At 40.6% G+C, this 21,794-nt stretch overlaps 1 protein-coding gene across 1 annotated transcript in view; it reads right to left on the minus strand.

Annotated features, from left to right (window-relative positions):
• Window positions 1-21,559, minus strand: part of CACNA1F (calcium voltage-gated channel subunit alpha1 F) — a 365,125-nt gene extending 343,566 nt beyond the window's left edge. Inside the window, exons 1-2 of the mRNA XM_053695830.1 lie at window positions 21,532-21,559; window positions 16,756-17,032 (exon numbers count right to left, since the gene is read on the minus strand). Of these exons, the coding sequence (XP_053551805.1) occupies window positions 16,756-17,032; window positions 21,532-21,559 (305 nt within the window). The remainder of the gene's footprint in view (window positions 1-16,755; window positions 17,033-21,531) is intronic.
• Window positions 21,560-21,794: the final 235 nt, after the last annotated feature.

A 21,794-nucleotide genomic window follows, 5' to 3' on the forward strand; every position in this document is an offset into this window, starting at 1 on the left:
AGAACCCAAGGCATAGTAATGGAAGGTGTCTATATTCCCTCAAAAGTGTTGCAGTGCTCCACCCCGCAGTTTGCAAGTAGCACATTATGTCAAAAAGTCCAGTCCAGGAATTCTGTCTGACTCAGCTAGTTACTCACCTGCATGTGGTAATTAACAGCAGGTGCTAATAAAATCCCCAGTCAGGGGTTGAGAGGTAGATTTGCCTGCAGTAAAGGAAAACTGCAAACACTCTCCTGAGAGACTGAGAGGAATTATCTCTAAAGGACAAAGTTTGAAAGGTCTGTGCAATATTACTTTTGTGAAAAGCTACTTAGTGCAGACAGTTGTACTTGTTAGTAAGTGCTCAGTGGAGCAAGCCTCTTTTGTTTTGTTTATGTTTATTTTGCCTGTTTTTTGCCAGACCTGATAATAAACAGACTGTATTTTATAAAGCTACAACCTTGTGTGGTGTTTCCAGCTTTGAGGACTGTGTGTTTCCAAGATCCCAGGTCACATATGGTGGAGAATACGGGCAACACACTAATAGTCTGTTAAGGAAAACAGAATTTATGTTTACCTGATAAATTACTTTCTCCAACGGTGTGTCCGGTCCACGGCGTCATCCTTACTTGTGGGATATTCTCCTCCCCAACAGGAAATGGCAAAGAGCCCAGCAAAGCTGGTCACATGATCCCTCCTAGGCTCCGCCTTCCCCAGTCATTCGACCGACGTAAAGGAGGAATATTTGCATAGGAGAAACCATATGATACCGTGGTGACTGTAGTTAAAGAAAATAAATTATCAGACCTGATTAAAAAACCAGGGCGGGCCGTGGACCGGACACACCGTTGGAGAAAGTAATTTATCAGGTAAACATAAATTCTGTTTTCTCCAACATAGGTGTGTCCGGTCCACGGCGTCATCCTTACTTGTGGGAACCAATACCAAAGCTTTAGGACACGGATGAAGGGAGGGAGCAAATCAGGTCACCTAGATGGAAGGCACCATGGCTTGCAAAACCTTTCTCCCAAAAATAGCCTCAGAAGAAGCAAAAGTATCAAACTTGTAAAATTTAGTAAAAGTGTGCAGTGAAGACCAAGTCGCTGCCGTACATATCTGATCAACAGAAGCCTCGTTCTTGAAGGCCCATGTGGAAGCCACAGCCCTAGTGGAATGAGCTGTGATTCTGTCAGGAGGCTGCCGTCCGGCAGTCTCGTAAGCCAATCTGATGATGCTTTTAATCCAAAAAGAGAGAGAGGTAGAAGTTGCTTTTTGACCTCTCCTTTTACCAGAATAAACAACAAACAAGGAAGATGTTTGTCTAAAATCCTTTGTAGCATCTAAATAGAATTTTAGAGCACGAACAACATCCAAATTGTGCAACAAACGTTCCTTCTTTGAAACTGGATTCGGACACAAAGAAGGCACGACTATCTCCTGGTTAATGTTTTTGTTAGAAACAACTTTCGGAAGAAAACCAGGTTTAGTACGTAAAACCACCTTATCTGCATGGAACACCAGATAAGGAGGAGAACACTGCAGAGCAGATAATGCTGAAACTCTTCTAGCAGAAGAAATTGCAACCAAAAACAAAACTTTCCAAGATAATAACTTAATATCAACGGAATGTAAGGGTTCAAACGGAACCCCCTGAAGAACTGAAAGAACTAAATTGAGACTCCAAGGAGGAGTCAAAGGTTTGTAAACAGGCTTGATTCTAACCAGAGCCTGAACAAAGGCTTGAACATCTGGCACAGCTGCCAGCTTTTTGTGAAGTAACACAGACAAGGCAGAAATCTGTCCCTTCAAGGAACTTGCAGATAATCCTTTCTCCAAACCTTCTTGAAGAAAGGATAGAATCTTAGGAATTTTTACCTTGTCCCAAGGGAATCCTTTAGATTCACACCAACAGATATATTTTTTCCATATTTTGTGGTAAATTTTTCTAGTTACAGGCTTTCTGGCCTGAACAAGAGTATCAATGACAGAATCTGAGAATCCTCGCTTTGATAAGATCAAGCGTTCAATCTCCAAGCAGTCAGTTGGAGTGAGACCAGATTCGGATGTTCGAACGGACCTTGAACAAGAAGGTCTCGTCTCAAAGGTAGCTTCCATGGTGGAGCCGATGACATATTCACCAGGTCTGCATACCAAGTCCTGCGTGGCCACGCAGGAGCTATCAAGATCACCGATGCCCTCTCCTGATTGATCCTGGCTACCAGCCTGGGGATGAGAGGAAACGGCGGGAATACATAAGCTAGTTTGAAGGTCCAAGGTGCTACTAGTGCATCTACTAGAGTCGCCTTGGGATCCCTGGATCTGGACCCGTAGCAAGGAACCTTGAAGTTCTGACGAGAGGCCATCAGATCCATGTCTGGAATGCCCCACCGTTGAGTAATTTGGGCAAAGATTTCCGGATGGAGTTCCCACTCCCCCGGATGAAATGTCTGACGACTCAGAAAATCCGCTTCCCAATTTTCCACTCCTGGGATGTGGATTGCAGACAAGTGGCAGGAGTGAGTCTCCGCCCATTGAATGATTTTGGTCACTTCTTCCATCGCCAGGGAACTCCTTGTTCCCCCCTGATGGTTGATGTACGCAACAGTTGTCATGTTGTCTGATTGAAACCGTATGAACTTGGCCTTTGCTAGCTGAGGCCAAGCCTTGAGAGCATTGAATATCGCTCTCAGTTCCAGAATATTTATCGGTAGAAGAGATTCTTCCCGAGACCAAAGACCCTGAGCTTTCAGGGGTCCCCAGACCGCGCCCCAGCCCACCAGACTGGCGTCGGTCGTGACAATGACCCACTCTGGTCTGCGGAAGCTCATCCCCTGTGACAGGTTGTCCAGGGACAGCCACCAACGGAGTGAATCTCTGGTCCTCTGATTTACTTGTATCGTCGGAGACAAGTCTGTATAGTCCCCATTCCACTGACTGAGCATGCACAGTTGTAATGGTCTTAGATGAATGCGCGCAAAAGGAACTATGTCCATTGCCGCTACCATCAAACCTATTACTTCCATGCACTGCGCTATGGAAGGAAGAGGAACAGAATGAAGTATTTGACAAGAGTTCAGAAGTTTTGTTTTTCTGGCCTCTGTCAGAAAAATCCTCATTTCTAAGGAGTCTATTATTGTTCCCAAGAAGGGAACCCTTGTTGACGGAGATAGAGAACTCTTTTCTACGTTCACTTTCCATCCGTGAGATCTGAGAAAGGCCAGGACAATGTCCGTGTGAGCCTTTGCTTGAGGAAGGGACGACGCTTGAATCAGAATGTCGTCCAAGTAAGGTACTACTGCAATGCCCCTTGGTCTTAGCACCGCTAGAAGGGACCCTAGTACCTTTGTGAAAATCCTTGGAGCAGTGGCTAATCCGAACGGAAGTGCCACAAACTGGTAATGCTTGTCCAGGAATGCGAACCTTAGGAACCGATGATGTTCCTTGTGGATAGGAATATGTAGATACGCATCCTTTAAATCCACCGTGGTCATGAATTGACCTTCCTGGATGGAAGGAAGAATTGTTCGAATGGTTTCCATTTTGAACGATGGAACCTTGAGAAACTTGTTTAGGATCTTGAGATCTAAGATTGGTCTGAACGTTCCCTCTTTTTTGGGAACTACGAACAGATTGGAGTAGAACCCCATCCCTTGTTCTCCTAATGGAACAGGATGAATCACTCCCATTTTTAACAGGTCTTCTACACAATGCAAGAATGCCTGTTTTTTTATGTGGTCTGAAGACAATTGAGACCTGTGGAACCTCCCCCTTGGGGGAAGCCCCTTGAATTCCAGAAGATAACCTTGGGAGACTATTTCTAGCGCCCAAGGATCCAGAACATCTCTTGCCCAAGCCTGAGCGAAGAGAGAGAGTCTGCCCCCCACCAGATCCGGTCCCGGATCGGGGGCCAACATCTCATGCTGTCTTGGTAGCAGTGGCAGGTTTCTTGGCCTGCTTTCCTTTGTTCCAGCCTTGCATTGGTCTCCAGGCTGGTTTGGCTTGAGAAGTATTACCCTCCTGCTTAGAGGACGTAGCACTTGGGGCTGGTCCGTTTCTGCGAAAGGGACGAAAATTAAATTAATTATTTTTGGCCTTGAAAGACCTATCCTGAGGAAGGGCGTGGCCCTTGCCCCCAGTGATATCAGAGATAATCTCTTTCAAGTCAGGGCCAAACAGCGTTTTCCCCTTGAAAGGAATGTTAAGCAATTTGTTCTTGGAAGACGCATCCGCTGACCAAGATTTTAACCAAAGCGCTCTGCGCGCCACAATAGCAAACCCAGAATTTTTCGCCGCTAACCTAGCCAATTGCAAAGTGGCGTCTAGGGTGAAAGAATTAGCCAATTTGAGAGCACGGATTCTGTCCATAATCTCCTCATAAGAAGAAGAATTATTAGTGATCGCCTTTTCTAGCTCATCGAACCAGAAACACGCGGCTGTAGTGACAGGGACAATGCATGAAATTGGTTGTAGAAGGTAACCTTGCTGAACAAACATCTTTTTAAGCAAACCTTCTAATTTTTTATCCATAGGATCTTTGAAAGCACAACTATCTTCTATGGGTATAGTGGTGCGTTTGTTTAGAGTAGAAACCGCCCCCTCGACCTTGGGGACTGTCTGCCATAAGTCCTTTCTGGGGTCGACCATAGGAAACAATTTTTTAAATATGGGGGGAGGGACGAAAGGTATACCGGGCCTTTCCCATTCTTTATTTACAATGTCCGCCACCCGCTTGGGTATAGGAAAAGCTTCGGGGGGCCCCGGGACCTCTAGGAACTTGTCCATTTTACATAGTTTCTCTGGAATGACCAAATTCTCACAATCATCCAGAGTGGATAACACCTCCTTAAGCAGAGCGCGGAGATGTTCCAACTTAAATTTAAATGTAATCACATCAGGTTCAGCTTGTTGAGAAATTTTCCCTGAATCTGAAATTTCTCCCTCAGACAAAACCTCCCTGGCCCCCTCAGACTGGTGTAGGGGCCCTTCAGAAACAATATCATCAGCGTCCTCATGCTCTTCAGTATTTTCTAAAACAGAGCAGTCGCGCTTTCGCTGATAAGTGGGCATTTTGGCTAAAATGTTTTTGATAGAATTATCCATTACAGCCGTTAATTGTTGCATAGTAAGGAGTATTGGCGCGCTAGATGTACTAGGGGCCTCCTGTGTGGGCAAGACTGGTGTAGACGAAGGAGGGGATGATGCAGTACCATGCTTACTCCCCTCACTTGAGGAATCATCTTGGGCATCATTTTCTCTAAATTTTGTGTCACATAAATCACATCTATTTAAATGAGAAGGAACCTTGGCTTCCCCACATTCAGAACACAGTCTATCTGGTAGTTCAGACATGTTAAACAGGCATAAACTTGATAACAAAGTACAAAAAACGTTTTAAAATAAAACCGTTACTGTCACTTTAAATTTTAAACTGAACACACTTTATTACTGCAATTGCGAAAAAGTATGAAGGAATTGTTCAAAATTCACCAAAATTTCACCACAGTGTCTTAAAACCTTAAAAGTATTGCACACCAAATTTGGAAGCTTTAACCCTTAAAATAACGGAACCGGAGCCGTTTTTATATTTAACCCCTTTACAGTCCTTGGTATCTGCTTTGCTGAGACCCAACCAAGCCCAAAGGGGAATACGATACCAAATGACGCCTTCAGAAAGTCTTTTCTATGTATCAGAGCTCCTCACACATGCATCTGCATGTCATGCTTCTCAAAAACAAGTGCGCAATACAGGCGCGAAAATGAGACTCTGCCTATGATTAGGGAAAGCCCCTAGAGAATAAGGTGTCCAATACAGTGCCTGCCGGTTATTTTACAAAATTCCCAAGATTAAAATAATTCCTCAAGGCTATGGAGTATAAAATATGTTTATATATAAATCGATATAGCCCAGAAAATGTCTACAGTCTTAAAAAGCCCTTGTGAAGCCCTTTTTTTCTGTCTGTAATAAAAATGGCTTACCGGATCCCATAGGGAAAATGACAGCTTCCAGCATTACATCGTCTTGTTAGAATGTGTCATACCTCAAGCAGCAAAAGTCTGCTCACTGTTCCCCCAACTGAAGTTAATTCCTCTCAACAGTCCTGTGTGGAACAGCCATCGATTTTAGTAACGGTTGCTAAAATCATTTTCCTCTTACAAACAGAAATCTTCATCTCTTTTCTGTTTCAGAGTAAATAGTACATACCAGCACTATTTTAAAATAACAAACTCTTGATTGAATAATAAAAACTACAGTTAAACACTAAAAAACTCTAAGCCATCTCCGTGGAGATGTTGCCTGTACAACGGCAAAGAGAATGACTGGGGAAGGCGGAGCCTAGGAGGGATCATGTGACCAGCTTTGCTGGGCTCTTTGCCATTTCCTGTTGGGGAGGAGAATATCCCACAAGTAAGGATGACGCCGTAGACCGGACACACCTATGTTGGAGAAACAATACCACACTTAAAATGGAGGAAGTTGTAAAGGCTTTACTACAGGCTACGGCCTCACAGCAACAGGCCACTGCCACACAGCAGCAAGCTACTGCCAGCCAGCAAGAAAATATTGCAGTGCTACAAAAACTGGTATTAACACAAAGAGAGGAACAGCAGAATATCGACACACTGTATTAAATCTGGCACATAGCCACATACTTGGGAGGCACTTGGGGATTGAAAAAACCAGAGAGAGAATTCTTAGGAGGTTTTATTGGCCAGGTGTAATGGCATCTATCACAAACTATTGTTCTTCTTGTCCTGAATGCCAATTAACTGCCCCTCTTACAGCATACCGTAGCCCCTTGGTACCCTTACCCATAATTGAGGTCCCATTTGAACGCATTGGTATGGATTTTGTGGGTCCTCTTGTAAAGTCTGCAAGGGGGCACCAGTATATATTGGTAATAGTAGACTATGCTACACGTTACCCTGAGGCAATACCCATGCGTACTACTTCAGCAAAAGCAATTGCTAAGGAGTTAATGTTAATGTTCAGCCGTGTTGGGATTCCCAAAGAAATATTAACAGACCAAGGCACTCCATTTATGTCGAGAATTACAAAGGAGTTGTGTAATCTTCTTCATATAAAGCATCTGAAAACATCCGTATATCACCCACAAACTGATGGTCTGGTAGAACGATTTAATAAAACACTAAAGGCTATGCTCAAAAAAGTAATTGATAAAGATGGGAAAAACTGGGATTTCCTTTTGCCTTATTTAATGTTTTCCATCCGAGAGGTCCCTCAAGCTTCTACTGGGTTTTCGCCCTTTGAACTTTTGTATGGAAGACACCCCAGAGGGTTGCTAGACATAGCTAAGGAGACTTGGGAACAGGAGTCAACCCCTCACAGAAGTGTGATTGAACATATAACTCAGATGCAGGATCGAATGACAGCCATTATGCCCATAGTTAGAGAACACATGGAAAATGCCCAACAACACCAGCAGAACAGCTATAATAGAAATGCCAGGGTTCGTGTGTTTAATCCAGGAGACAGAGTACTAGTCCTGGTTCCCACTGTAGAGAACACATTTTTGGCAACATGGCATGGGCCATATGAAGTCATTGACAGAGTGGGGGAAGTAAATTACAAAGTAAGACAGCCTGGGAGGCGAAAGGAGGTACAGATTTACCATGTGAATTTACTTAAACCTTGGAAAGAGAGAGAAACACTTGTGGCTATAAAAACAGCAGACCTCCCTACAATGGAGGAGAATGAACCCGTAGTCAATATCTCAGAAACCCTGACTATCCACCAGAAGAGGGAGGTAAAAGACTTCATCAGATTAAATAAAGATGTTTTCTCCTCAGTCCCAGGAAGAACTACGATAATAGAGCATGACATTGTCACTGAACCGGGAAAAAGGATAAATCTAAAGCCATATAGAATACCTGAAGCCCGGAGGGAAGCAATCAAATTGGAAGTAAAGAAAATGCTGGACCTTGGGGTAATTGAAGAATCCCAAAGTGACTGGAGTAGCCCAATTGTGCTTGTACCAAAGCCTGATGGCACAATCAGGTTTTGTAATGATTACCGGAAGCTGAATGCAATATCCAAGTTTGATGCATACCCCATGCCAAGGGTTGATGAACTTGTGGAGAGACTCGGGAGAGCCAGGTACCTTACCACATTGGATTTGACCAAGGGTTATTGGCAAGTGCCGCTTACAGGACGGGCAAAGGAAAAGACTGCCTTCTCTACTCCAGATGGGCTCTTCCAATACAAGGTGTTACCTTTTGGCCTACATGGTGCTCCAGCAACATTTCAAAGAATGATGGACCGGATCTTAAGGCCACATGCTCATTATGCTGCAGCTTACTTAGATGACGTGGTCATACATAGCGAAGATTGGGAGTCTCACTTGCCAAAAGTGCAAGCTGTCCTTAATTCCATAAGAAATGCCGGTCTGACAGCAAATCCGAGTAAATGTACCATTGGCTTGGAGGAGGCCAAGTATCTGGGCTATTCCATTGGAAGAGGAATAGTAAAGCCACAACTTGCTAAAGTTGAAGCCATAAGGAATTGGCCACGACCTATGACGAAGAAACAGGTCAGAACATTTCTTGGGCTTGTTGGCTACTACAGAAGGTTTATCTCCAACTTTGCTACTATAGCGGGTCCTTTAACTGACCTCACTAAAGCAAAAGCTCCAGTAATAGTGAAATGGTCCTCTGAAGCTGAACAGGCATTTCAAAATCTCAAGGAAGCCATCTGTAGACAACCAGTGTTAGTCACCCCTGATTTTTCAAAGGAGTTTGTTTTACAGACGGATGCCTCTGATGTTGGGCTTGGAGCAGTGCTTTCCCAGGAAACTCAAAGTGAAGAGCACCCAATACTATACCTGAGCCGGAAACTTCAACCTAGAGAAAAGAACTATTCAATTGTTGAAAAGGAGTGTTTAGCAATTAAATGGGCTGTTGAAACTCTCAAATATTATTTGTTGGGCAGAAAATTTAGACTAGTTACTGATCATGCACCTCTCAAATGGATGAGTCAAAATAAGGATAATAATAGAAGAGTTACACGCTGGTTCCTTAGTTTGCAACCCTATCTCTTCTCAGTAGAACACAGGGCAGGAAGTAAACAGGGTAATGCTGATGGCCTTTCACGTATGCATACGCTTTTGGCCATGGTCGCTCACCCCACTAGGTCTGAGCTGGCGGGGAGGATGTGTGACAGAACCCAAGGCATAGTAATGGAAGGTGTCTATATTCCCTCAAAAGTGTTGCAGTGCTCCACCCCGCAGTTTGCAAGTAGCACATTATGTCAAAAAGTCCAGTCCAGGAATTCTGTCTGACTCAGCTAGTTACTCACCTGCATGTGGTAATTAACAGCAGGTGCTAATAAAATCCCCAGTCAGGGGTTGAGAGGTAGATTTGCCTGCAGTAAAGGAAAACTGCAAACACTCTCCTGAGAGACTGAGAGGAATTATCTCTAAAGGACAAAGTTTGAAAGGTCTGTGCAATATTACTTTTGTGAAAAGCTACTTAGTGCAGACAGTTGTACTTGTTAGTAAGTGCTCAGTGGAGCAAGCCTCTTTTGTTTTGTTTATGTTTATTTTGCCTGTTTTTTTGCCAGACCTGATAATAAACAGACTGTATTTTATAAAGCTACAACCTTGTGTGGTGTTTCCAGCTTTGAGGACTGTGTGTTTCCAAGATCCCAGGTCACAGTACCTACAAATGCTAAACTATTTGTTAGTAACCAATTGGTCTCTTTGGAGTATCTGTCTCAATCTTAGTAAAGACGTTTCTTTTATTCTAATTACACATGTGCTCATTTTCGTTTTTGTTTCTTGTTTGTAAATTTGAACTAATTGTGACCGGAATTCATTCATCAATTAAACAAATTTTGCTCATTAACTAGATGAGGAAATATTACAAAATTACTTAATGTAGTTTCTCCCAAGATAGGATAAATGAAATAATTGAATGTTGTAAAATGAGTTTAGTTAATTTAAGCATTTAAAGCAAATTTAGTTCATAATAATGGTTATTAATTTTGCTAGAGAATAATTGTAACAGATATGCGCAAGCAATATCAGGTTTATTGCGGCTGTTCGTGCGCGTCGGATGTGGCGCTCATATTACAAATAGAAAGTAAATGCGATAGTTAGAGCGCAATTTAATTTAAAATGAGTCTGGATAGCACGACCTCAGAGCAATGGTTAACTAAATGTAGCTCGCTCCCACTACTAGACCTGAGAGATGAGGGTGCTACATTTAGTTCAATAGTGAGATCACAGTGTGCTCGCGAACTGCTTATAAAAAGAAGGCATGATCAAAAGAGCCCGGAGAGGAGACAAGGTAATTATAACTTTAGGGGATAAAATCTCTCAAAACCTTTTGATTTTACAAGCTATCGCTAAGATAATGCTACATAATTCTGCTCTATGTGTAGAATTATGTAACATTATATTTTACAGTAAAGAAACCAGGGAGAACTGCCTCTATACAATACCTAGCAAAGCATTAGCAGCAGTAACATTAAGCGGCTGAAACGGCGTCTAAGACGCTAAAGGTACAGGCTTCAGGCGTGGAATGTTAAACACACACAGTCACAAGGAAATAAAGTTGAGGCTCTTCGGTCCGCTAAACTCACTGTGTATTCATGCGTAAACCTGAGGATATCCCCATACCACCACGGTTTCTCAAGGGGTCGCGATGAACCGCTTGTTTCTCCTTCAGATCCACCTTCTAGGTAGTGTTGACTGGGCTCCTCTCTGGCGCCAATCAGTCTCCAGACCAGCTGGTTACAGCCTTACTTTTACTGCCGCTGCTGTCACAGTGTAAACCTGGTAAAATGTAATCAAGCATCTCCATGCTTGTATAGATATACAATAAACAAGGGATGCCAGGTTTAGATAGATTTAAAGTTGTTCTTTATTCTTCAAACATAAAAAAATGATCATGTAGAGTCTGGGTCTGACGCGTTTCGGCTTCTCAAGCATGACTTAATCATAGACCATACCATACAGTTACCGGTCTATAGCTTAAATAGACCATCGTTACCATGGTGCACTAACACAGAGCAATTAACCCCTCAAATACACTTTTACAATCCTATTTATCCTTTATGCATGGTTAACATTCTCAGCTTGTACAATGAACAATTTTAAACATTATAACTATTCACAAAAAATTCATATATAGATAAGTATAAGTATATACTGCTCAGTTTCCAATGTTAATACAATTAATGAACGAGTTACTACACTTCCCAAAAGTTTATATACTGATTATACAATTCATTTGCATCTATCCTGTTACAATATTTATCCAATACATGAGCGAAGTTGAAGATAACCCAGAGAATTTGATTACAAACTGTACAGTACATATAATACATTTATATTTTCCTGTTTTAATACTATCTACATTTCTGGCAATATTTTCATTTTAAAGCTATACAATTTATAGACTACATATATAGATCTCCCAATATGCTTTTCCAATTAATAGGAACACTTTTATACATGCTCCGCAACCCATTTTAATCCAAATGCATATATTTGATATATGGATATCAATATTATGTTTCTAGATCCATTTTATGTAACAACATTGCATTGCAACTAGTGGAACTTTATCATATATTATTGTTTGATACAAAATAGTGACACTTGTAGTGATGAAATTATTTAGAGGAATTATTCAAAATACTAGTTTTAACCAAAGAAGGGTTTTAAAACCCATATTGTCAAAGGCACCACTTTAATCCTTTGTGTCTTATTCCCAATAATTAATCACATCAAACTCTGAATTGTAACCTCTTAAAATTTGAGTTTTTAACTCGTATATCCAATATACCGCCTGGCTTCTCAGTATATTTAGTCTATTACCTCCTCTAAATGTTTTATTACTTTCTCTATTGCATTCCATTTAAATGTTCTCAGATTCTGGTCGTGTTCCTCAAGAAAATGTTTTGCTAAGGCTGAACATGAGTTTTAAGTTTCAATATATGTCATGTGTTCTCTAATATGGGGGTATTACATCCCGTATGGCTATCCCAATATACAGTCCAGTATGTTCAGTGCATTCTATGAGATAAATAACAAACTCTGAGGAGCAATTTATGCAACCCGTCACATTAAATTCTTCATCTGTTACATGTGATTTAAAAGTCTTGGTGATATGGCAGTAGATGTGGCAGTAGACGCTGTCGTGCCTGTGGACATATAAATATCACCAAGACGTTTAAATCACATGTAACAGGTGAAGAATTTATTGTGACGGGTTGCATTAATTGTTCCTCAGAGTTTGTTATTTATCTGATAGAATGCACTGAAGAAACTGGACTGTATGTTGGGATGACCACACGGGACGTAAGACCCCGTATTAGAGAACACATGACATATATTGAAACTTAAAACTCATGTTCGTCCTTAGCAAAACATTTTCTTGAGGAACACGACCAGAATCTGAGAACATTTAAATGGAATGCAATAGAGAAAGTTAATAAAACATCTAGAGGAGGTAATAGACTAAATATACTGAGAAGACAGGAGGTATATTGGATAAACAAGTTAAAAACTCAAATTTTAAGAGGTTACAATTCAGAGTTTGATGTGATTAATTATTGGGAATAAGAAACAAAGGATGAAACTTTGACAATATGGGATTTAAAACCATTCTTTGGTTAAAACTAGTATTTTGAATAATTCCTCTAAATAATTTCATCAAACCGAAATAGTCACTCTTTTGTATCAAACAATAATACGGTATATGATAACTTTCCACTAGTTTTTATTTACTTTATATTGCATGATAGTGTTATTCTACTGTTGTAAACTATGGATTAACAAATACAACATCGATATCTCTGTATGAGAATAGATTCTAATAGCTTTTATTAGCAATATGTTGCAATGCAATGTTATTTGTTACATAAAATGGATCTATAAACATAATATTCATATCCATACATCAAACATATGCATTTGGATTAAAATAGGTTGCTGAGCATGTATAAAAGTGTCCCTATTAATTGGAAAAGCATATTGGGAGATCTATATACAGTGGAGAAAAAAAGTATTTAGTCAGCCACCAATTGTGCAAGTTCTCCCACTTAAGAAGATGAGAGAGGCCTGTAATTTTCATCATAGGTATACCTCAACTATGAGAGACAAAATGTGGAAAAAAATCCAGACAATCACATTGTCTGATTTGGAAAGAATTTATTTGCAAATTATGGTGGAAATTAAGTATTTGGTCAATATCAAAAGTTCACCTCAATACTTTGTTATATATCCTTTGTTGGCAATGACAGAGGTCAAATGTTTTCTGTAAGTCTTCACAAGGTTGTCACACACTGTTGCTGGTATGTTGGCCCATTCCTGCATGCAGATCTCCTCTAGAGCAGTGATGTTTTGGGGCTGTCGCTGGGCAACACGGACTTTCAACTCCCTCCAAAGGTTTTCTATGGGGTTGAGATCTGGAGACTGGCTAGGCCACTCCAGGACCTTGAAATGCTTCTTACGAAGCCACTCCTTCGTTGCCCAGGCGGTGTGTTTGGGATCATTGTCATGCTGAAAGACCCAGCCACATTTCATCTTCAATGCCCTTGCTGATGGAAGGAGGTTTGCACTCAAAATTTCACGATACATGGCCCCATTCATTCTTTCATGTACACAGATCAGTCGTCCTGTTCCCTTTGCAGAGAAACAGCCCCAAAGCATGATGTTGCCACCCCATGCTTCACAGTAGGTATGGTGTTCTCTCTCCTCCAAACACGACAAGTTGTGTTTCTACCAAACAGTTCTACTTTGGTTTCATCTGACCATATGACATTCTCCCAATCCGCTTCTAGATCATCCAAATGCTCTCTAGCATACTTCAGACGGGTCCGGACATGTACTGGCTTAAGCAGGGGGAAACGTCTGGCACTGCAGGATCTGAGTCCCTGGCAGCGTAGTGTGTTACTGATGGTAGCCTTTGTTACGTTGGTCCAGCTCTCTGCAGGTCATTCACTAGGTCCCCCCATGTGGTTCTGGGATGCTCACCGTTCTTGTGATCATTTTGACCCCACGGGGTGAGATCTTGCGTGGAGCCCCAGATCGAGGGAGATTATCAGTGGTCTTGTATGTCTTCCATTTTCTAATTATTGCTCCCACAGTTGATTTCTTCACACCAAGCTGCTTGCCTATTGCAGATTCAGTCTTCCCAGCCTGGTGCAGGTCTACAATTTTGTTTCTGGTGTCCTTCAACAGCTCTTTGGTCTTCACCATAGTGGAGTTTGGAGTGTGACTGTTTGAGGTTGTGGACAGGTGTCTTTTATACTGATAACAAGTTCAAACAGGTGCCATTAATACAGGTAATGAGTGGAGGACAGAGGAGCCTCTTAAAGAAGAAGATACAGGTATATGAGAGCCAGAAATCTTGCTTGTTTGTAGGTGACCAAATACTTATTTTCCACCATAATATGCAAATAAATTCTTTCCAAATCAGACAATGTGATTGTCTGGATTTGTTTCCACACTTTGTCTCTCACAGTTGAGGTATACCTATGATGAAAATTACAGGCCTCTCTCATCTTCTTAAGTGGGAGAACTTGCACAATTGGTGGCTGACTAAATACTTTTTTTTCCCCACTGTATGTAGTCTATAAATTGTATAGCTTTAAAATGAAAATATTAAAAGAAATTTAGATAGTATTACAACAGGAAAAATATAAATGTATTATATGTACTGTACAGTTTGTAATCAAATTCTCTGGGTTATCTTCAACTTCGCTCATGTATTGGATAAATATTGTAACAGGATAGATGCAAATGAATTGTATAATCAGTATATAAACTTTTGGGAAGTGTATTAACTTGTTCATTAATTGTATCAACATTGGAAACTGAGCGGTATATACTTATACTTATCTATATATACATATTTTGTGAATAGTTATAATGTTTAATACTGTTCATTTTACAAGCTGAGAATGTTAACCATGGAAAAAGGATAAATAGGATTGTAAAAGTGTATTTGAGGGGTTAATTGCTCTTTGTTAGTGCACCATGGTATGTATGGTATGGTCTAAAATTACTGCACGCTTGAGAAGCCAAAACGCGTCAGACCAAGCCTCTATATGAAAATGTTTATGGTTGAAGAATAAAGAACGACTTTCAATCTATCTAAACCTGGCATCCCTTGTTTATTGTATATTATATTTTACATTTACTGTCCCATTAAGAATGTTACAAGGACAAAATATATTACTGTACAAGCATAGCCGCATAATTATTATTTTTTTTTAAAGTGTATATACTGTATATATATATATATATATATATATATATATAATATATATATATATATATATATAAATATATATATATATATATATATTATAATTCTATCTTCTGTTCCTCTGTCCCTCTTTATTTCCTCTTTTGGCTGGGCTGTGACATAGAGAGTAGTCCCACCCACTTTCTACATAGGCTTCCAAAGGGCTTTTAAAAGGGCTGGACTTCAAGAGTGTCATATGACACGCACACTGATTGAATGTTCATTGGAATTGTCATTATAAAAAAAAAATCATCCCATCCCAGTGGGCTAGCATAGCATTGTAATAGAAGCATTACTACAGGCACGGATTTAACCCTTTTCATGGATAGATAAAAAAAAAAGTACACATATAACCTCTACATAGGCTTCCTTAGGGCTTTCAAAAGGGTTGGACTTCAAGAGTGTCATACGACACACACACTGATTGGATGTTCATTGGAATTGTCATAAAAAAAATAATTAATCCCATTGGGCCGGCATAGCATTGTAATAGAAGCATTACTACAGGCACAGATTTAACCCTTTTCATGGATAGATTATAAAAAAAAAAAGGTACACATATGCTTTTTTAATGGCAAAGATTACATTCATGGCATTGGATTAGCTAAAGTTTACCATCACTCTTTAACTCAATGTAAAATATCTTTTTTTTTTATCCTCTGCATAGAATTTTATCACTATAAAAGCCATTACACAACACCTTTTAAAAGGACCACTAAATGCAGTAGAATTCCATAATTAGCACGTGTATAATAAAAAGACACACTTAGGGGCCTATTTATCAAATGTCTTGCGGACCTGATCCGACAGTGCAGATCAGGTCTACAAGACATCGCTGAATGCGGAGAGCAATACGCTCTCCGTATTCAGCATTGCACCAGCAGCTCACAAGAGCTTCTGGTGCAACGCCGCCACCTGCAGACTCGCGGCCAATCGCCCGCCAGCAGGGGGGTGTCAATTAACCCGATCGTACTCAATCGGGTTGAATTCTGGCAATTCCTGTCTGCCTGCTCAGAGAAGGCGGACAGGGTTATGGAGCAGCGGTCTTTAGACCGTTGCTTCATAACTGCTGTTTCTGGCGAGTCTGAAGACTCGCCAGGAACACGGGCCGTCAAGCTCCGTTCGGAGCTTGATAGATAGGCCCCATACTCTCAATTTCAAAATAAGCAGAAAAGTTTTTTTCTGACAAATGTATTTTTACCCCATTTGCCGGCCCCCTGTGTCATGTGACAGCCATCAGCCAATCACAGACTAGTATACGTATACGTGCTAACCCATGTCACTAACTGTCTTTCTTGCATCTCTTCATGGATGTCCTCTTACCTTACCTTAAGCTAAATCTCTCCAAAACTGAGCTCCTTATTTTTGATCAGTCAAAAGCCCCTGTTGATATGATGATGCCATGCTACTAACAACAGGTCACATGGGGTCTAGGCTAATATTAGTAATGGTTGTTCCAATAACACAACAAAGCATGTTTTGTCTACAAACAAAGGATACTTCCACTCTACGATGCTGATGCACGCTCTTCGGATGGGATTATTGAGGTGCAAGCAAAAAAGAGCCCTTGGGTTCCTGTGCACTCCGCCACCTCCCTGGTTCTTGTGTTTACTGTAGTGTTGCCTCTTCTTGTGAGCCTGGGAGCTGGTTGTGGAGTTGAGCGTGTCTGTTCCATTCATAGCCGTGGCGTCTATGGAGTACCTCCAGCAGGCGAGGGCCGCCTCCGCCCCACTCATGAATGGCTCTGCCTCCTCATTGGAGTAGAGGGGAGGGGGGCCTGGAAAGGAGGACAACTACTTAATGATTGTACTAGGTGGTACCAGAGATTTATGTGCAGCCTTTTTATACTAAGAATCCAAAAAGGTTACTCACATAACTGTGTGCTATTCATTTCAGTACAATAAAAAAAGCTGTTCTCCAGTGATATAATGTTAAAGGGACAGTCAAGTCAAACAATTGTACTGTCTTAAAAGATAGATAATCCCTTTATTACCCATTCCCCAAATTTTGCACAGAAAACATCCTTATATTAATACACTTTTTACCTCTGTGATTACTTGTTTCTAAGCCTCTTCTGACGGCCCCCTGATCACATGACTTTAAATGTATTATCTATTGACTTGGATTTAAGCCATTTAGTGCTGTGTTGTTAGAATCCACGGGGGTCAGCACAATGTTATCTATATGGCTCACATGAACAAGCTTCCCCTGTTGTGAAAAGCAAATACAAAAGCATGTGATCATGGGGCTGTCTTTATGGACTTAGAAACAGGCAGACATTTAGAGGTTTAAAGGTTATAAAGTATATTAATATAACCATGTTGGTTGTGCAAAGCTGGGGAATGGGTAGTAATGGCGTTATCTATATTTTTAAACAATAACAATTTTTGTGTTGACTGTCCCTTTAATATGTAAGCACAGAGAAAGCACAACATCTAAACAGTATTCCTTCCTCAACAGTGATATTTAAAGGGACAGTCTACTCCAGAATTTGTATTGTTTAAAAATATAGATAATCCCTTTATTACTCATTTCCTAGTTTGGCACAACCAACACTGTTATATTAATACACTTTTTACCTCTGTGATTACCAGATTTCTAAGCCTCTGCAGACTTCCCACTTATCTCAGTTTTTTGTATACAGACTTGCATTGTAGCCAATCAGTGCTGACTCTTAAATAACTCCACAGGAGTGAGCACAATGTTATCTATATGACACACGTGAACTTGCAGTGTCTGTCAAAATGCACTAAGATAAGAGGCAGTTCAACATCTTAGAAATTAGCATATGAGCCCTAGGTTAAGCTTCCCACAAAGAATTCCAAGAGAGCAAAGCAAATTTGATGATAAAAGTAAATTGGAAATTTGTTTAAAATTGCATGCCCTATTGGAATCATGAAAGTTTAATTTTAACTAGACTGTCCCTTTAAGCAACACAAACTGAACGACAAATATAGTGACAGATTTATATACAGACGGCTAGTTGCTCTTCGGATAGATTACAATATGAAATTCTAAGTGCCCAAGAGAATTTTTCATTAGGTGAGACCCTTGTTGTACTTTTGAAATTTATGTGACACCCCTGTATTATTTTTTATGTACCTATGACACCCTGTGTATAAGCAGTATTAGACCATTTCTATTGTTATAAACCTCTGAAGAAATATCATCATAAGTAGGGTTATAAAAAGAGCAGGAATGTTACCTTTATGAAAACACCTTTCTGGCGAAGTTTAAAAGCAATGTAAGTACAGTATACATTCCAACGCTGTTCTGTGAGTAATTCACAAAATATAGGAAGTTTTTAAAACCTGCTTAAATGGAGATGAAACACAACATTTTTGTTTCAGGATTTAGATAGAGCATATTATTTTGCATATTGATGACGAACCTGGCTTCCTACAATTGTTTGCGTGTTTGTAAAGTTTAAGCACCAGCGCAATATCCTGTACGACGCTGCTGCCCTGGGCCTCCCTCTGCCATGATCTCGTTAACAGTAGCGAGGTTGCGCTATTTCTGCATGCCCCATAAATGGGGCAGTGCAGAAATAGAGTTGCAGAGTTACTGATGCAGAGAGACACTCTGTGTCCCTCTCTGCACCAGGTAGCGGTGTTGAGATTGTTGGTGGTGTGGGAGGGTTAGGAGGGAGACGGGTGGGCGGCCCATTGCTGGAGGGGAGAGGGAGGGGTGGTAATGGTTGGAACCGCTACACTGCAGAAAAGAATAAATGCTGAGAGCAGCAGGAAGGAGGAGGAGAGAGAAGGAGGGAAGGGGGGGGGGGGGTCCTAAAGTGGAGGGGGGGATTAGAGGGTAGGAAAATGATCTTGGAGGGGGAGGTGGGGTAAATGAGGGGGGGGGGATCTACACTATAGAAAAAAAATGTTTTTTTTTATTAAAAGAAAAATGATAGAAAACTGGATACTGGCAGAGATTAGTCAGAGGGGGGAGGTTTAGAGAGCTTTTTGGGAGGGATCAGGGAGGTGGGAAAGTAAGGGGGTAATCCTACACTAAATAAAAATAAAAAAAAGGTCTAAAACTGCATAATGGCAGACTGTCTGCCATTGGGGTGACCAGTGGGGGTGGGGGAGGGAAGAGAGCTGTTTGAGAGAGAGATCAGTTAGCGATCATGAGGTGGGAAGGTAATCTCAACACTAAAGCTAAAATTAATTTTACAAACTACCTGATTAACTCCTTAACTGCTGGGAACAATAAAAGTGTGGTGCACAGCTGCAATTAGCTGCCTTCTAATTACCAAAAAGCAATGGCAAAGCCATATAAGTCTGCAATTTCTGAACAAAGGATCCCAGAGATGCTTTTGCAACCATTAGTGCCATGATTGCACAAGCTGTTTGTAAATAATTTCAGTGAGAAACCTAACATTTGTGAAAAAGTTAACAATTTTTTTTATTTGATTTAATTTGGCGGTGAAATGGTGGCATGAAATATACCAAAATGGGCCTAGATCAATACTTTGGGTTGTCTACTAAAAAAATATATAGTTTTCATAGGTAAATTTAAAAAAAACAAGACTCTATTTCTGTTTAAATGTAGTGATGGCAAAAATGCTAAAAATGCTCTGGTCTTTTGGGGTTAGTTTTAGGGGCCTATCTATCAAGCTCCATATGGAGCTTGAATCCCCGTGTTTCTGGGGAGCCTTCAGACTCGCCAGAAACACAAGTTATGGAGCAGCGGTCTAAAGACCACTGCTCCATAACCTGTCCGCCTGCTCTGAGGAGGCGGACAGACATCACGGCAATTCAACCCAATCGAATGCGATCGGATTCATTAACACCCCCCTGCTAGCGGCCGCGAATCTGCAGGGGCGGCGTTCCAAGAGCAGTTCACAAGAGCTGCTGGTGCAATGCTGAATGCGGAGAGCGTATTGCTCTCCGCATTCATTGAGGTCTGTCGGACATGATCCGCAATGTCGGATCATGTCCGACAGGCCTTTCATAAATAGGCCCCTTTGTCTGAAATGTCCGGTCCTTAAGGGGTTAATGAAACAAAGTGCCCCTGTATTTTTAGATACTGGGCTTTACAATCACTTTACCTGCTTTTTCAAAAAAGGATACCTAGAGAACAAAGTAAATTTGATAGTGAAAATAAATTGTAAAGTATTATTTAATGTTCCACTCTATCTGAATCGTGAAAGAAAAAATTTGTGTTTCATGTCCATTTAAGATTTATAGGTAATCGTATGGTTAAAAGAGGTTGTACTCTGAGAAAGAAATCTATTTCAGATGTTTTCAGCCCTAATTCTGAGTGCTGGGGCCTGTGGCAAACCACATTTACAATCACCTATACAGGTTTATAATTTGCTTTTTAACACACCACTACATCATACAATGTACAACATACAGATATTATAATGCCTTTGACTACGTACCATAATGCATTGCAATACACCACAACCTATAAAAAAAAGTCCAACAGAGATGTCTGTTGCAGAGTATTTAAAGGGACAGTCTACTCCAGAATTTTTATTGTTTAAAAAAATAGATAATTCTTTTAATACCCATTTCCCAGTTTTGCATAAGCAGCACAGCTATATTAATACACTTTTTACCTCTGTGATAACCTTGTGTCTAAGCAGACTGTCCCAATATTTCAGTTCTATTGACAGACTTGCATTTTAGCCAATCGGTGCAGACTCATAAATAACTCCACAGGAGTGAGCACAATGTTATCTATACGGCACATATGAACTAGCGCTGTCTAGCTATAAAAAAACTGACCAAATGCATTGAGATAAGTGGTGGCCTTCAAGGGTTTAGAAAATAAGCATATGAGCCTACCTAGATTTAGCTTTCAACAAAGAATATCAAGATAACAAAGCAAATTTGAAGATAAAAATAAATTAAAAAGTTGTTTAAAATTGCATGCCCTATCTGAATCATAAAAGATTAATTTTGACTAGAACGTCCCTTTAAAGCAACACTTTGAGGAATCCTGTGTGGAATCTTTCATAGATAAAATCTGCAAACTCAGAGAGATTTAGTGAATTTAGACAAGTTATAAGATGCAGTGAAGACATTCAGATACAGCATGGATAGTCAGACTCATTGACATTATGTCACATACATTGATGTCATGATTAGAGAGCGTTACACGTGTCACTAAGGTAACTACAACGTACCCGCTGACAACCACACCGAGTATACTATTCTTGCTTATAAACAGTTAAAAAAAACACTCTATAACACACAATATAGCCGGCCTCCTAAAGGGAATACATAAATACCCCAGTATAGAGCCATAGCCCATCCCTTTACATACCTTTATCATTTTCCTCTGTCTGGGACATCCTGCTCAGACTGTCGGTATCAGTGGATCTGCAGGTCTGTGGGTAAAGTTAATTAATTTCCTAGAGCTATACCCGTCTGTTGGGCAGCATCCGTACGGACTCCCTGTTTGCTCACTCCAGTGCTTAGGAGGAGGCTGCAGGATACAGAGAGATTAGGGCACAGATGGAGTGAGACGAACTGTCATAAACTGTAGGCAGAGGAGGATACATGGGCGATCTGATAGCTACAAAGGTG

Source organism: Bombina bombina, chromosome 12, assembly GCF_027579735.1.
Source record: "Bombina bombina isolate aBomBom1 chromosome 12, aBomBom1.pri, whole genome shotgun sequence".
NCBI lineage: Eukaryota > Metazoa > Chordata > Amphibia > Anura > Bombinatoridae > Bombina > Bombina bombina.